Source organism: Hydra viridissima, unplaced genomic scaffold, assembly GCF_058129835.1.
Source record: "Hydra viridissima isolate aposymbiotic clone 2 unplaced genomic scaffold, HvirCarnegie_v1 scaffold_2, whole genome shotgun sequence".
In the NCBI taxonomy this organism is placed as follows: Eukaryota; Metazoa; Cnidaria; class Hydrozoa; order Anthoathecata; family Hydridae; genus Hydra; species Hydra viridissima.
Window position 1 is genome coordinate 18,686,968 of NW_028324301.1, and position 18,143 is coordinate 18,705,110.

General features: G+C 29.3%; 2 protein-coding genes across 2 annotated transcripts; one reads left to right on the forward strand and one right to left on the reverse strand.

The window, feature by feature from the left end:
* Positions 1-2,044: 2,044 nt before the first annotated feature.
* On the reverse strand, positions 2,045-2,934 carry LOC145195301 (cytochrome c oxidase subunit 6C-like). Its single transcript, XM_090079249.1, has 2 exons — positions 2,787-2,934; positions 2,045-2,358 (listed from the first exon to the last, which is right to left on the reverse strand). Exon 2 carries the CDS (start codon positions 2,337-2,339, stop codon positions 2,127-2,129), a length of 213 nt encoding a protein of 70 aa, XP_089935375.1. The 5' UTR covers positions 2,340-2,358; positions 2,787-2,934; the 3' UTR covers positions 2,045-2,126.
* A 604-nt stretch (positions 2,935-3,538) lies between these two features.
* Positions 3,539-16,819, forward strand: LOC145194236 (histone lysine acetyltransferase CREBBP-like). The gene is made up of 26 exons (XM_080071868.2): positions 3,539-3,771; positions 5,152-6,014; positions 6,306-6,521; positions 6,918-7,170; positions 7,298-7,426; positions 7,533-7,575; positions 7,672-7,764; positions 7,985-8,108; positions 8,351-8,465; positions 8,554-8,918; positions 9,319-9,955; positions 10,479-10,597; positions 10,685-10,771; positions 10,882-10,965; positions 11,112-11,180; positions 11,280-11,368; positions 12,103-12,183; positions 12,286-12,342; positions 12,510-12,587; positions 12,690-12,914; positions 13,006-13,263; positions 13,371-13,536; positions 13,629-13,832; positions 13,955-14,128; positions 14,260-14,538; positions 14,728-16,819. Exons 1-26 carry the CDS (start codon positions 3,669-3,671, stop codon positions 16,447-16,449), a joined length of 6,633 nt encoding a protein of 2,210 aa, XP_079927994.2. The 5' UTR covers positions 3,539-3,668; the 3' UTR covers positions 16,450-16,819.
* The last annotated feature ends 1,324 nt before the right edge of the window (positions 16,820-18,143 follow it).

An 18,143-nucleotide genomic window follows, 5' to 3' on the forward strand; every position in this document is an offset into this window, starting at 1 on the left:
CGCATTTAGCGTTCTTCTTTTAGATTTAAATCCATAATTAAAAGGTCCCGCATATTCTAGCTTGTGAAAATGCATGTAGGCTTCCCTAGTTTCTTGCGTTTCGTATTTCATTCGGCGTTTGGTTTTTCCGTCCTTTTCCGTTCGTTAACGTTCTGTCCAATAGCGGTATGAACGGAGTTTTTTTGGAGTGAAAAGAATAAATGTTCTTCCTATCAAGTATCTTAGTATTGATATTTTTACACTAGTAAAGTGTTTAACATACTTTCAACTTTTTTGAATGTAATTCAGTTAGATCAGAGCAAAAATCCAAAAAAACGCTATTGAAAAAAAAAAAAGAAGCAAATTACGTTATAGATAAGGATTTTAGGATCCAGAAAAAAGAATCACTTACAAGCAGACGTAGCTACATACAGAAGTTATATTAGTTTTAACAATACAGAGAAATGTGCACCAGATATAATTACTCTTTCAAATAGTAATAAAAAAGACTTTCCTTGCAAAGCCGTCTAGAAATAGTCCAAATCTACTTTTAAAAGAAAATTTTACAGAACTGAATTGAGGTTCATTAACAAGCATTTGAGATTTGTCGGCGAAATAGCACAGATAGCTTACATTGAAATATTAAGGTATTTATAGCTTGATTTTAAAGATACCGTTCATTATCAAAATTCTTGGCTGGGCCTTCATTAAATTTGTTGAAAAATAAAACCTAAGCACTCCACAAACATATATTGATTCTTAAAATATGTACTATGAAACGAAAAAAGATCAATACTGTCGTTTAATATGAGTCTACTAAACTCCCACAAAAACAAAAGAAATTATTTCAGGAATTGAAAATAAAGTAACTAGGATTCACTTTAGACAAGTGACTATTCCAGAATAAGAAATTGCTTCGGTTAAATACGAAATGACATAAACATCTTCTATTTTTAGAATAGGAGTGGCCTTTTACACAGATATAAGACTTTTATTTAGGAGCCTCCAGCCTCAGGTTCACTCGGATGGCTAAATTTTTAAACCCATTTGTCTTCATTCTTTTGTTTGTGAAATTTATAGCAAGCGGAGAAGAATAAATCAAAGTAAGCTGGATCAGACGAAATCTGTAAATAAAACAGAAGCAATTTACTGTGGATCATCCTTTTAAGTGTCACATCCGCATAAATTCAAACCGCTAGTGGTACATAGTCAATCAAGTGTACGCCATTTTGAAGGATTATGATCGGCCAGTGCATGTAGAAGCTTAACTTGGGATCGATGCATGTAAAAATTCAACTTCAAAACCCACACTAATCGCGGTTAATTTTTAATACTGCCTCGGCTTCTTGACTAACTTGAACTTCTTTAACCGATTTCTCTTAAATTTTAATATTTTCCAGCTCATGATTTGAAAATCGAATTTTTTTCCTTACGCACAATTTTTATGATTTAATTAAAATACTTTTAATTTAATAAAGCATAAAAAATACTTTTCTCTATTTTATATAAAGTATTGTAATTCAGAATTGTATTTGTTAGGGCTACCCATAATATATATATATATATATATATATATATATATATATATATATATATATATATATATATATATATACCAATTCTTTTTAGTGAAGACTGACACTTATTTTGTTTATGAATCCTTTAACAAAAAACTATTGTAAACTTTATTTAAAACTGACATTTTGCATTGAACCTTTTACCAAAACCCACTGTAGTCACAGGGCTTAATATGCAGTTCTACTAGAAACATGATAGATTACACTGAGTCAAAAGAAAATTTTTTTAGATTGTTTCTTATAGCTTCAACATTCTGATTGATTGCTTGTACTTTTCAAAACTTTAGTTACAACAAAATCACATAGATTTTTTAGAAAATTTAGTTTATTGCAGAAAATAACTGCAGGTCATATACTAACAAGAAAGGTTCTTAGAAGTTATACCAAACTTGTATGCAAATATATAGTTAATCAAAATAGGAACTTTTCATTCTTTTAAGCAATAAATGTAACTAAAAAAATTATCTTAAAGAAATATAACGAACTAATAAGTTGCAATTCATATTTTGATAACAATCAAATTACAATAAAATGTTTTTATGCCATAACTCAAATTAAATATTTGTAATTTTAAATTGAAATTCCTTTTGCAGCTAGTCTAGCTTCCATTTCTTTCGCTGCTTTATCTGCATCAAAATTTTTATAGTATTCAACATATTTGGCTTTCTTTGGTTCTGCATACCCAAATTTCCAGACACAACCAGCTGCTAATCCCAGCCCAGAACCAATCAAAATATTTGCAATGATCTTTCGGTGTAGAAGTTTTCTCAGCTGAGGCGCCATTCTTGTTCAATATCTTTTGCTAAAAAAAAAAGTGAATTTATCAAATTAACTATTATGCATATATGGAAAGAATATATATATATATATATATATATATATATATATATATATATATATATATATATATATATATAATAATAATAATAATAATAATAATAATAATACACAAGAATATGATCTAACATTTAATTACAACCATACTAGAAACTTTCTAATGTTTATGCAAACTATCATAATAACAAAAAAACAGATAAAGCTATTTATCTTTAAGAAAGCAGTATGCTATAAGCATTTGTAATATCAAGTATTTGTAACATTTTAGAGTCTGGAGTATATTTTTAAATCTAAAGCAAAAAAATGAAAAGCAAAACAAAAATCCAATCTCGTGTTTTTTTATAGTTTCACTAAGAAACACAGAGTTTAAAATTCCTTTTACTAGACTAATACCTATTATGCACTTCCTATTTTTACAGCTTTTCTGTTCTCAACTTAACATTTCATAGAAGAGATGCCGGAGTTTACGACGTTGCTTATTTTGATAGTTTAAAATGCGGTCAAGTCGAAGTTCACATTTCGCTTTAAGTTAGTTCTGTCTGAGATCAGCTTTTAAGCGGAATTTTTCTTAATTCTCCAAACTTTTAAAGTTCTCTTATTTAAGAAGCTGATACTAAAACTGAATAAAAAAGTTAACTAATTCAAAGTTGATTTTAAAATTTTAATATTTACTTAATAAAATTAAACAATTATTTAATGTATTAGGAGAAAAACCAGAGTCTAAGTAACTAAATGCTAACTCAACAAGTAACGGCTTTTAAAAGATGATTTATGTTAATATATGCAAAGTGACGATTTTTCCTACTTGATCCCCCGCGAAGTCTGTGTTTCGCTTGATGTTCTCCGTAAAAAGTTTACAGAGATTTTCAATAATTTTTTTTGTGTGTATAAATGCTGAAAAATCATCACTATTGTGAAATAAAATTGTGTGGTACCTATTTTATCTTTAGATTAGTTGTTAAAATTTTTATCATGTACTAACTAATGATGATAGAAAAGCTACTTTATTTAAGTCGAAAACATAAAATGCCATTTTATTATGGTAAACGGTGGCCATTTTGATATTTCACTGATTTTTGTTTGTTTATGTTATCAGTTCAAGGTAAGTAAGTTAGAAACATTAAGGACCATTAACTCTAAAGGTCTAATTTTTAGATGCTTATAGAAATGTAAATTTTAATTTGAAAAATCTGCACAAAATACTGCATTTGTTCAAAAAAGTCAATGTGAGTCGTAAAAAGAAAAATATGAAACCCTAAAGTTGACAATTCAAAAATGATGTCTGAGCCAGATCGTATGGGAGAAAGTAAAGGACCTCCTTCAAAGCGACCAAGAGCTGATTCACCCCTAGAAACGCCAATTGCAGATCATTCAGGAGGTATATAATGACCACTTATTTTTTTACTTTTAACTTGATACTGAAGATAAATTTTCTCTTAACATGTGCAGTCTAAAACTGCAAATGAGACTTAAAATAGTTTTATCCTTAATGAAGTTATGTATAAAAGTTGCTTTCTCTATTTTGTATGTTTGGTTTAATTTATTAATCTAACTTACTAATAGTTCTCACAAATAACCTTTCTCAAAAGTCTAATTGCTAATAGATAATTTAATAGAATTCATAATGGGCTCAAAAATTGAAAATCTTCATAACACTAACTATCATGTAAATTTTGTTATAAAAGTTTAAATATTGATAAATTTTTACATGAAATAAATAAAGATATGAGTTTAGGTATTAGTTCAAATTAATACATTTCAGTATAAATCTAAAAAACTTTTGCAATTCAGTTTTTTAACCCTTTTGATTAATTTCTGATTTTGTGCAGAAAAAAAAAAAAAAAAAGAATTGCATTCAAAGGTGTTGAAGTTACCAATGTATCTAAATTACATAGTTTTTAGATTAATTCTAATTTTTGTAAGAATTATTTTTTTGAATATTTGTAATAAGCAGTTGATAGTTTATCACTAGATTAGCAACTATATTGATAATTATCATTTTAAATTATTGTTTAATAATAAACAGTTTCCTTCTGTTTACTTTGCGAAAATTATTCAGGTAAAACTTCAGTGCTAAATGTCTTTTTTTTACTTTTCAGTGCTAAATGTCTTTTTTTTACTTTTACCCATAAATAAGATAATACATAATAATAAAGATTTTTAATTTATATATCTATTTACATATTTGTGTGTGAATTGCTATTGAAAATCTTTGTTAGGTAACTCCAGAAAAAGTCCTCATTTACCATTTTTAGTATCATTTGACAATTCTCATGCTTAGCTATTAGGTCTTTTATATTATTTAAATAAAATAGTTTAACTTTAAAGCTAACTGTAACCCTTAAAGTGAAATGCCATTATAATTACATGTATAATTCTACTGTTTGCATTGCCTGTTTATTTAGTGTACATTATAAAAGGTACATGCTTTATTCAACACGGCAGTCATTAATCCAGATAATTCTTTAGGTCATTTAGACTTATATTTAGATTTTATACTTGCTATTGTTTAAGATTTTTCCACAAATTTCCACAAATCAACAAGACCTTTAAAAACACTAGTATTTGTTGATTTGCAATTAGGTTTTAGAAAGTAAATCATGTTACATATAAGTTGTTTTGTTTTTTATGATAAGATAAATTAATTTTTTGTTGTATATTGATATATGTATTTGATTATTAAAATTAATAAAGTTAACTAATAATTACTTTGTAAGTAAATGCCAGACTTTTAAATTTAAATTTTTTGTACTGCTAGGGTTTTCATATGAAAACATTCTCAATGATTTGCCAGATGATGTTATCATTAACAATGATAGCAATGAAAACTCTATAGCTAATGGGAATGATCTGCTAAGCAGTTTGGAGCCTTATGATATCAACTCCTCCAATGAAAGCCTTATTTCAAATGGTCCAACATCATTACAAACAACTATGGAAAAAAGTGGTCTGGTTAATCTTCCTAGTGGAATACAAATGAATGTTTCAAAAGCCTTGGGAATGCTAAGTCCTCAACCTGGAATGAATATGTACTCCCAAATTTTACCGCCACAAGGACCAGTAAGTACAAGTGCCATGCCAACACCAGCTACTCCAATGTTAAATCCAGCATCCATGAGGTCTGGAAGTATGATGCAAGCAAATGTTCCTATGTCCAGCACTCCAAACTCAATAATGAACTCTATTTCTTCTCAGTCTTCTTTTACCAGTAATCCAATGCAAAATTCGATGATGCAAAACAACACCCCTATTAGTTTAATGCAGGCTATGTCTACTAACTCTATTTATAATAATCAAATGAGCATGGCTAATTCCATGGCAGGGGTGGGACAAAATATGAATATGATGAACATGAATCAAAATTTTAACATGAGTCAAGGCTTTACCAACAATATGCACATGATGCATAGTAATCGTTTGTATGGGAACAATTTGGCAGCAGCAGGATTCAGAATGGGCATGAATCCTAAAATGCCGTCTATACAAAGTAATTTTAATCCAATGAATCAAATGATAAATACTCCAATGAACAACATGGGAATGCCAGAAAATAATTGTCAGGATGCAATGATGATGACAAATAATATTGGAAATTCTGGAATGATACCCATGCAAAGAATGGTAATATATATATATATATATATATATTTTTATGACTATTCCTTTTTCTTCTAGTAAATACTTTATATCAGTTTAAGTTATAAGTTTAAAATATATACAGCTTCAATGCTACTGAATTAAGGTTTGTTATAGCAGAGAAACAAGTAGAGAACTCTAATGTTCATTCAATAGTTTTTCAGCTTTGCTACATTTTTAAATTTTTCTATTAACTTTTTACTGTCACATGCAACAAGATTATTTGTTTGTGTGAAAGTAATATTTTACAAAGGTTTTACTTTCATTTTCTTTCAGCATTCTCAAATGCGTTTTGAAATGAATGCCAATATGAATGTTATGGGAAATGCTCTGCTTAATGGTCCAGGAGGATTTCAACAGGGAATTCCTAACTTAGTTGGTGGAAATCCAATGGTATTAAATATGAATCGACCTCAGCTAAATCAAAACATTATGGATGTACAAATGCAAAGAATGGGACCAATGAATGCTAATGATCCATCAATACAAATGGTGTGTAATATAAGTTTTTTTTTTTTTAAATATATAAAGAAATCTTGTTCTTATTATGATAACAATAAGTATAGTAATTGATTAAATTATTATCATTTTAAATATTGTTTATTTGTATAAAAATAATATATATCTATATATTGCCATTGTACTGAAAATCTATAGACAATTAGACACTTAACAGAAGTCACTATATATACACATATAAAAACTAGTTTTTTTAACAAAACCTTGTAAAAAAACATTATTATTATTTTTCATAATTTAATTTAAAAATCGTTTATAGATATATCTTTTAAAATCTAGTTTCTTTAAAATTAGTTATCTCAGTAATGAGTTTGTATTAATTACTGACTCTTGTCAGCACATTGATGATATAAACAAATGATTATATAGAATCAGCCACTAAATCAGCAGCAGATACAACAACCAGTTAATCAGAATGTGCCAGTTTCTACTACAGCTGATCCAGAGAAGAAAAGACTAATCCAACAACAACTAGTTCTATTATTACACGCTCACAAATGTCAGCGAAGAGAACAACAAGCTCCTAATGGTGAATACAAGCCTTGTGACTTACCACATTGTAGAACAATGAAAAGTGTATTAAATCACATGACTATTTGTAAGGCAGGCAAAGATTGTCAAGGTATATATTGTCTTTTTTCAAGATGTGTAGGTAATTTAAAGATTTTGTTGATTTTTTTCTTCCTATATTAAGCTTTTCACCTGTTTATAAAAAGTGCATTTACAACAAGTATATATTTTTATTTAAGTTGCTCACTGTGCCTCATCGCGTCAAATCATCTCTCATTGGAAGTTTTGCAATCGAACAGATTGTCCTGTTTGTCTGCCATTAAAAAATGGACCTCCTAATCGAAGGCTAGTTGCAAATGAATCAAGAGGTATCTTGTTTACATGTGATATTTGACTTTAAGCTCTTTTTTATAATATTCTACTAGTTTTTTTTAATACATTTCTTAATGACTTTTAAATTAATTTTTTTTTCAGATCCTAGTAATGATAACATTAATCGCGGGACTATACCACAAGGGTAAATAAAATTTCTTTGATTTTTTATTGATTTAAAAATAACTGCAAATAATATTTTTGTATGTAACCAATAATGAATATATTGCTTTTCAATCAGAACACAGAGTACTGCATCTACAAATAATGAAGACAGAGAAGCATGGCATAAATCAGTTACTCAAAGTCAACGAAATCACCTTGTAGAAAGATTGTAAAAAATTTTCTAATTTTTTTTTTCCTTTTCTTTTTTTTTTTCTTCAAATATTAGGACTTTTTCTGTATTATCTGTTTTGAAATTTTTGAGTTGAGTTAAAAACTTTGTTATAAATCTAACTCAATTTTAATGTAATCTCTTAAATGATTAGAAAATTTTGAGTTTTTTTATTCTCAACAATTTCTTTACAACTCTTAATCTTTTAAATTCATATCAGAGTGTCAGCAATTATACCAAAAGCCAGAAATGATCCTATGACTATGAAAAATAAACAAATGGAAAACCTTGTATTATATGCACAGAAAGTGGAAGATGACATGTATAGTACTGCGGCAAGCAAGGTAATATTTTACTGCCAGTTTTCAGTCTGTTTTATCATTCTCTTTTATGGCAAAATGAATTATTTATATATGATAAATGTTTTTCTGAGTTTGCTCTGTATAAATGTTCTATTATTTTCAGAGCTTTATTTAATAATTTTATGTATATTTTAAAACTATTTAAACTGTTACAGCCACTACATTCTTTAGTTGTAGGTATATATGTTCAGTTGATGAGTAATTGTCTTTTTTTTTTCTTTCAGGAAGATTACTTTCATCTCTTGGCTGAAAAAATATATAAGATACAAAAAGACCTTGAAGAAAAACGTATGGAAAGAATACGAAAAAATAACCCCAATTTGCTCAATCCGCAACAAGGTTTTTTTAATATCAAGTTTGCTAATTATTTTTTATCCCTTAAAAAATTGCATACAATTGATATTTTTTTCTGTTTTATGTATTTTAGGCCAAAATCAAATAAATGGACCAAACAATATGATGAATCCTGCTAATATTAGTCTGCAGCCAGTTTCAAATATGAATGTTCAGGTGTCTACAAATCTTAATATGGCATTCCAGCAAGTGCAACAACAACAACAGCCTCAGCCAAATGGGACTCCAAATCTTAATCAAAATAATGTCAATGTATCAGATTATCTCAGTAATACCGGAAATGTATCAAACAGTATGAACTCTTTTAATTCTTTGCAACAACCAAATCTTCAATCTCTCCAACATATAAATAATCAGCCTAATTCCATGATGTCCAATATGAACCCGAAAGGTCTACAAAGGAGTATGAATGTGATGGGACAGCGCCAACGTGCTAATGTAAGATAAACCTTTCAATTCAAGTATAGTGTTTTAAGGCGTCCAGACATTGGCATAAAATATATTGTATAATTAAATATACATAAATAAACTGTATCATCTTATCTTAGTATTTATACTAAGATAAGATAATATTAAGATAAACATAATATTGTATATATGGACCTTAAGATGGTTAAGATATTATTTTGCTATCTTAAGATTTCATTATTTGAGCCCTGGGTTAATCTCCCATTAAATCATTTAATTTGAAAACTGTTAGAAGTTGTTCATTTTAAATAAATTACCGTATTGTTAATTAGTGTCTGAAATTTCACAAATAAATGTAATAGTGCTATTATATAACTCCATTTCCTTAAGGCAGAATATCTTAAGTTGTTTCGTTTTCAAAAATGTCTAGCTTTCTTCATTTCAAAATCCTCCATTGAACAACCAACAATTACAAGCTATCCAACAGCAACAACAGCAGCAGCAGGTTCCTCAACAACAATTCATTTATGCTCAACAGAACCTCCATTTACAACAGCAAATGAACATAATGCAACAAAAAAACCAACTAGTACCACCACAGCAACAGCAGTTGCTTCACAATAGTCTAACGCCGCCTCCTTCTGCATTAGGGTCTAATCAAATCAAAATTGAAATTAGTGGCAGTCCTCAGCTTCAGTCTCAATCTTTGTCTAATAACCAAAATCTTTTAATCAATAATCATGGTGATCAAAGTGCTTCGCCTAATGTGCGTAACATTAAACAAGAAGTAAATTTTGATCACAGCAGATCTCCAATGAATATTAAAAATGAAAATATTTCCTCTCCAATGAATGTTGACGCTGAGCATTTATCGATTGCTGGATCTAACACTGATGTTAAGCCAGTTGTTAAAGTGGAACCCTCTTCTACTCCATGTTCAATAGGACAAAAGTCATCTCAACAAATATCTTCAAATACAAGTTCAGTAGTTTTAGTTAAACAAGAAGCTTCACCAAGCCCTTCATCATCGACTCCTGCTCCTGATGAAAGGTCAAAGACTCATAAAGGTATAGTTTTATGCCAATATTTATAATGTAAATTCTTTTTAGTTAAAGAAGTTCTAATTTTTACTTTGCAAATACTATTTTACCTAAATATTTTTACTAACCAATTTTTACTCTTTTAAAACAATTTCACTGCTAAAAGGTGTCACAACAAAATATACTTTTTAAAAGTAGGTTGTTGTATGATGAGGATCAAAAGATCTACAATATCCTTTATTACTATACAGTTTGACTAACTATAATTAGGACTTATATCCAGTTCTGATGAAGATATTTATATACATATGTACATACTGCTTCAAAAGGAGCTACAGCATCAGTTGTAAATATATTCTTGCTAAATGTTTTCAACCTGTTCTTATCATTGGGTTAGATTGCCTCTAAGCATTAAATTATCTAGCACTTAAAAAAAAGCCATTTTTTTTAGACATGATTATGTTTTTTTCTAAATACATGATCACAAGGAGCTGCTATGCCCAATCAATTGTCATGCTTTTATTTTTTTTAATATATTTTTAAAATTTAGTTTGGTCTGTTGAAGAGTTAACAGAGAATTTGCTCCCACTATTTGAGAAGGTTTATAACATTCAACCTGAATCTGGTCCGTTTCGAAAACCAGTCAATCCTGAAATTCTTCATATACCTGTATGTTTTTTTTTTTATGTATACTTAGGTAAACATTTTTGTTTATAGTTTCATTTGTGATGGGATTCTATTCTGTGATCTTTTTAGGATTATTTTACAATTGTTAAAAATCCAATGGATTTATCTTCAATAAAAAAGAAATTAGAAGAAGGGGGCTACAAAGATCCTTGGGGTGTAAGTTTTAACAATATAAAGATTGTGATATTTAAGTTTAGATTTCCATTATAATATATAGCTTTTAGTTAAACTAAAAAGTTATTACATTCTGTAACATTTTCTTCCAGTTTTGCAATGACATGAGACTTATGTTTGAAAATGCTTGGCTATATAACAAGAAGACAACAAAAGTATTTCGCTATTGCACCAAAGTATTTACATTTTTATTTATTAGCTTTTTAATATTTTATAATTTTTATATTGAATACAAATGAATTAAGAGATTTACTGACTTTAAAGAATGTGTTTAAATGGTTAAACTCTAAGTTTTTTATATCTGATGTCATTGTTCATTTAGCTATCAGAAACATTTGAAGTAGAAATTGAGCCAATTATGAAAAAACTTGGCTACTGTTGTGGAAGAAAGGTGAATTTTTTCTAGGGGGACATACTAAAGTAATTTTTTGAGATTTTCTAAAAATTTTTCATTTTTGCTAATTTTCTTTTCTTTTCTTTTTTCTTTTAGTATGTCTTTAACCCACAAGTGTTATATTGTTATGGCAAAAATCTTTGCTCAATCCCAAGAGATTCTCCTTATTATTCATTTCAAAACAGGTTATTATTTTTTTATAAATTTACTAGCTTTTTTTTCTTACATAATTTAAAATATATCTAAGCTACTTCAGAAACTTTTAAACAAATTTGCTCAAAAGTTTATCAGCATTGACTACCTTCAAGTAAATTGTCCAAAAAAAAGTTACTACCTAGGAGTTAAAAAAAATGACAATCTGAAATTATTTTGAAATTTATTATGTTATATATATATGAAAATTATTATATTATTATGAAAATATTTAATGACAAATAATGCATTCACCAAGCGTAATAATACCATATTTTTGGTATTGCTTATATTTAGCTTCATTAAACCAACTTTGGCATGGATATTTTAGTAAAAGTTATAAAGTTTTCATAAATATAAATTGAAGTTATGTTTAATATTTAAATTCTTGCATTTTGTTGCTCACAAAAGTTTTAAAAAAAGAGGCAGAAATTGAGCAAAATTATATTTTGCAAGCAAAGTGAACTTTTTTTCTCTAACAAAAGCAAAATAAGTATTTAAAAATAAATCTTTTGGGTGTGTTATATTCATTTCTAATATGGTGAGGTAAAAGTACCTGTGTAATAAAAACCGTATTTAGTAAACTTTATTTTAAGAAAAGAAATTCTCATTCTTAAATTTTTAAAGAATTAAATGATTATAATTTATGAGCTTATTTATACCACAAGTATATTTTTTGCTAATTGTATAATAAATCTTACATTTTAAAATTTATTCATCTAAATAGGTATCACTATTGTGAGAGATGTTTTAAAGAATTCGAAGGAGAAACTATTGATTTAGGGGAAGATTCAGGCTTAAGAAATAGGTAAAAAAAGTTTAGAAGAAAAATTAAATTGTATAATTTACTTATATCTGTAACTATAGGAATGAAAACCTTCAAAATTATTTTTAATTTTTTTTGTTTTAGCATCATTAACAAAAATGAATTTGAAAAGTTGAAAAATGACCATCTAGACTTAGAGCCGTAAGTAATTTTTTTTTCTGCCGATAAATTTTTTCAGGTGTTAGAAATATACTTATTTTAATGATGTGCTCAAATTACTTAAGGGTTTTCTCTAAACATTTATTATTAGGAAAAGATTTTCTTAAATTATTGCAAACAAAATCCAAGGAAAGATTATCTTAATTTAGATTTGTAAGTTGCGTAGAGTGTGGCAGAAAAATGCATCAAGTTTGTGTTCTCCATTTGGATATCATATATGAAAATGGGTAAAGCATAAAGATCAATAAACACCATTACTGCATTGTTTTGTTATTTTGATGGAATTGTTTTTACAAAAGTTATAAATTGTAAAATTTAAATATTTTTAGCTACATTTGTCCCACTTGTCGTGAAGAAAAAAAATTAGGTAACCGAATCGAAAATAGATACAGTGCACGTAATCTGCCACAGACTAAGTTGGCAGAGCATATTGAGAACCGTGTGAACAACTTCTTAAAAACACAAGAAACTACTGAGGCAGCTGGTTACATTCACATACGAATAGTTAGCAGCGTGGATAAAACTGTTGAAGTTAGACCAGGAATGCGAGCAAGGTTTTTTTAAAATTATCAATTAACTTTTTAAAAATTAAATGTTGTTTCATCATTATAATTTCTTTTCATATTCATATTTCATACATTTCAGATATGGTACTGATGAATTCCCTGAAAAGTTTCCATATCGAGCACGTGCATTGTTTGCATTTGAAGAAATAGATGGTGTTGATGTTTGTTTTTTTGGAATGCATACTCAAGAATTTGGATCTGATTGTCCAGAACCAAATAGGAATCGCATTTACTTATCATACTTGGACAGTGTTCATTTTTTTCGTCCTTCTCACTTGCGTACTAGTGTTTATCATGAAATACTAATTGGATACTTTGAGTTTTGTAAAAATAGGGGGTAAGATTTAGTACTTCTTGCAAGTTTTCTTACTTGCTTTTCAACTAATAAGTATTTTTTTCATACTTGTATTTTATGAATTTGGAGTTATTAAGGGTTATTTTTAGATTTCATTATGGTCATATATGGTCATGTCCCCCTAGTGAAGGTGATGACTACATCTTTCATTGTCACCCAATAGAACAAAAAATTCCAAAACATAAACGCCTAGTTGATTGGTACAAAGTTATGTTAAATAAGGCATGCGCTGATGGTGTAATGGTTGATTATAAGGTAAAATGGATTTGGATTTAGCTATTTTGATTCTCACTTCAATATAAGCAGAATGCATAGTATTAAATGAATTTTCATTTTTTGGTTTCTAGGATATGTTTACTCAAGCACTTGAAGATGGTATAACTTCTCCTACTCAAATACCCTATTTTGAAGGAGATTATTGGCCAAATGCTATTGAAGAGAGCATTCGTGAAATTAGTCAAGAGGAAGAAGAGCGACGTAAAACAGAAGCTATGCAAGCTGCTGCACAATTGGGTACTGATAATTGTGAAGAAAATGCAGTTGATGAAATGGTAAAAATTGCTTTTCATTAGGGTTTTTTAATGCCTTATACTTTTTTAAGGTGATTTTCATTGAGTTATTTTATTCAAATACCTGATATACTTATTTAATGATTAAAAGTTAACTATTTTAGCAGGTAGTTTTATCTACTGGTAAAAAAACCAAAGGCAGCAATAAAAGAGCCAACAAGAAAACAAGTAAAAAAAGTAAATTGAATAAGACCCCTGCAAAAAAAACAGTTCCTAATGCCATGGGTGCTTCTGAATTATCTCAAAGGGTTTTTACTACAATGGAAAAGTTTAAAGAGGTGAAGTGGTTTTTCTGTTTCTTGCGGAATTGGTTTATGATTTTATACTCTACATTAGAAAAAAAAGTCGTTTATTTTTTAGTGATGTTCAAATTTTTAGATATCAAGACATGTCTTATGTTTTCTTATAGATATTTTTTGTTCTACATCTTCACAGCGTTGCAACTATGCCTACCAAAAAAATTGAAGATCCTGATCCTGTAATGTCTTGTGATATCATGGATGGTCGAGATGCTTTTCTTACTTTATCAAGAGAAAAACATTGGGAATTCTCAACTCTGCGAAGAGCTAAGTTTTCAACGCTTGCCATGCTTGTAGAACTACATAATCAAGGCTCAGATCGCTTCGTTTACAGTTGTAATTTGTGTAAAGGGCAAATTATTAATAGATACCATTGTACTGTCTGTGAGGTTTGTATTTCAAAAGTTCTCTCTTAACATAATATCTGTATTTACAGTTTTTTGCTGAAATTGTTAACTGGCATGTGCAATAAATATTAGTAATTCAATACTGGTACAAATTGTCATAAGTTTATGTTGATATAATTAGTTTTAAAATTTTGTTTTTTGCTTTTTATAAAAGGCTTTCTTTTCATTTAGGATTACGATTTATGCATTGAGTGCTATAAAGAAAAAGGTCATGAGCATAAGATGGAAAAACTTGGACTAGATATTGAAAGTGAGACTCCAAGTCACACAAAAGCACCTAGTAGTGCCCAGGAGGCTCGCCGACAATCTATTGAGTTATGTATAAAATCACTTGAACATGCAACTGATTGTTCAGACAAAAATTGCAAGTCTCAGAGTTGTGTTAAGATGAAAAAAGTTGTTTCTCATGCTAAAAGTTGTAAACGAAAAAGTAATTTGGGTTGTCCGATTTGTAAGCAACTTATTGCACTTTGTTGTTATCATGCTAAGTCATGTAAGAAGCCACAATGTTCTGTGCCTTATTGTTCACATATTAAAGCTAAGATGAAGCAGCAACAATTACAGCAAAAAGTGCATCAGCAACAGGTGCTTCGTCGTCGTATTGCTGCAATGAGTATGAGTCAAAATCCACAAATTCAGCAAGGTAATATGCAGTTACCTGGTCCTCGTATGCCTCAGAGGCAGACTCCACCAAATGTAATTCAACAAAAGCCAATAATTGCTCCGCAAAGCAATGCTCCTCCAAATCTTTTAGTTCAACCTCAAATAGTACATCAACAGCCAATGGATATATCAAATGGAATGCATCCTAATATGGCTATGATGGGTGGCTTAATGTCAAGCCAATCAAGGTTTCTAGGGCCATCTGTTGTTCAGCCTGGTATGAGTGTGCCTCCTATTATGGGTCAACCCAACCAAGGTATGATTAATCCTATGAGTGGCAGCGATTGGGCTCTTATGCAACTTCAGCAGCAACAGCAGCGAAATCATCTTGCAGTACAAGCACAGATGAGTGGAATCGGAATGATGGGAATGCCTGGCCAAACTGGGATGATGGCTTCAGTTAATCAAATGAATCAGTCTAATATGGCTCAAAACCCTCAGTTAATGCAACAGTTAATGAATGCTATGCGCAGCGGTAATGGATCAGTTGTGAAACCACAAATAATTGAATATATACGTTCTCAAAATCTCAATAAGATGAAGCGCAATAACTTTATACCAAATCTTAGTAGCCAACAAACAGCAATGCAGCCTAATCAAAACACAATGAGCCAAATGCAGTGGCAAATTCAAAAACGTATGCAATTACAACAGCAACAACAGCAACGTAGAATGCAAATGAATATGAATAATATAAATTCAGGAGCCGGATTTCCTCAGCAATCTAATCCTCGGCTTTTGAATAGACAATTTTCACAGGAGATGCTTCCTCCCACAGCTGGTATGATAAACAATCAACCTTCGCCTCAAATGATGGGTGGTCGAGTAACTCCTGGAATAACAAATCATCAAATGATGTCACCTCAATCCAATATTATGTCTCCACCACTACCTATGATGCCAAACCCTTCACCTAGACCATGTATGTCTCCGTCACACACTATGCGTGTTCCTTCGCCTCACCCTGCGATGTCACCTCAGCACTTACCATTTTCTCCTTCTCAATCTCAGCATCAGCACCAATCGTTAACTTCTCCTATGCATACAATTATATCGCCTGCACAATCGAACTCTATTGACTCTTTACAGCAACCATCTTCTGTTCTTTCAGAAAGAGGGGGCGGTATGACACCACACATGCAGAACACTAGCGATATATCGATGAACGGAGGTGAGAACGATGTTGAAGATTATCCTGACCCACTTCTAAATTTTGTTCAGCAACTGTGATATATGTAATTCTCTTCGAGTGCTTGTTCAGATGACCATAAGGTAGCCTTTGCTAGTATAATAAGACTTTAGTGGAGATTATTTATGTTCGACTATTTATTACTAGCAATAGCTACTACGGCAAAACAAGAGTAAAATTGGTGTCGCTGTCTCCGCCTGCCCATTAGAAATTTATGTGACACCTTTTTAGATACTTCTTGATTTTGGAATTGATAAGCACTCAGGAGCAAAGTCTAGTGTGAGCTGTTTTTAAGATATATACTATTGATGAAAAAGTTAAGAATTTGTCCCTAAACTTTGTAGAAAGTTGAATGAATAAATTTGTATTATAGACTGCCTATGAAAGATAGCATCGTTTTGGTATTAATAATATTATATTTACTATACTGGTGAATTCAACCATACATTTTTGTATTGATGCGATTTAAGAATTTTAGTCCTAGTTTTAGTAACTTTATTTGCCCATTATTTTTTCATATTCTGATATTAAGTCATTTCCTAACTTTTTTCTCTTTTTTTTTTTTTTTTTTTTTTTTTTTCTCTCTTCGTTTTATCCCCCTCCGCATTATGAGCTTGTGATTGGTTTAGGTTTGATAATTTAAATTTGGCAAGCCAATAAAGTTTTGTTTATTTTTTCATCTCCGTAATTTATCAGGTCAATAGAATTTTTAATATACAATGCCAGTTTTTGTTTAACTTATTTTATCGAACTTTCTTAAATTTGTCCTTCTGATGACTCACTTATTTAAGCTCCATTTTTAAAAGTCACTTTTACCTCAGTAATTTACAATTTTAATGAACCCAGTCCCTGAGCTTAAATAGCTCACGTAATATTTATTAGGAAATAAGTAGTTTTTTTGTTATTATCCTCTTCTTTATTTTTTATCAGATCTTTGGATTTTAATGGGATATTTTTTGAATAGTCGACCTATTCTTTGCCGCGCTTTTCTATGAGTATTTCGTCAGATTTTATTGGAAAAAAAAAAAAAGAAAGAAATTAGAAACCTTTTTAACTCGAAATCTTACTACAAAGATCAGTTTTTTTTTTTGTTTTTTTTTTTTTTTTTGTTGTTTTTTTAACTGCGTCGAATTTTTTTTTTCCTGTTTGTAAATGTTAATATCTCATGCTATCGGCTAAAATTTTTATGGTCGTAAAAGAATAAATTGTTTATTTTATATAATAATAACTTTCTTTCAAATCCAGAAACGATTTGTAATAAATTAGTTTCCATTATCAACTCCATGTTTGATTTACTGGTTTTCGATGAGAAGCATGTAATTCAAATTAAAACCTAAAATCGATTTTTTAATATTCGCCGTTTGAATAAACCAAATTTTTTTAAATCTATGTATGAAATTTTTAGAACCTAATAAAGATGAGCTAAACACACTAAAAATTCAAGAAAAAAAAAAGCTCTTTCTGATTCAAAGTTTTGAGTCGTGAAATAAAGATGTGCTTGAAGCAAATATTATTGTTTACAATGTGTCGTACCGATTTTAATCAACAAAAAATCAAACTATCTAATATGCAAATGTCTGAAAATTTAGAAATTGAAATTAGCATAACTCTTATTTAAATAAGAGAAATCTAGTTATAAAAATCTCACTTTGGTATTTACTTCAATAAAATACTCTTATTACTAATATTAAACTGCGGTTTCTTGAATACTCAAACCATACCTTACTTTTTTTTT

Coding starts and splice junctions, on each gene's coding strand:
- LOC145194236 (XM_080071868.2), top strand. CDS start 3,669: ATGATGTCTGAGCCAGATCGTATGGGAGAAAGTAAAGGACCTCCTTCA. Junction 6,522..6,917: donor ATGATCCATCAATACAAATG/GTGTGTAATATA, acceptor ATGATTATATAG/AATCAGCCACTAAATCAGCA. Junction 7,576..7,671: donor CGCGGGACTATACCACAAGG/GTAAATAAAATT, acceptor CTTTTCAATCAG/AACACAGAGTACTGCATCTA.
- LOC145195301 (XM_090079249.1), bottom strand. CDS start 2,339: ATGGCGCCTCAGCTGAGAAAACTTCTACACCGAAAGATCATTGCAAAT.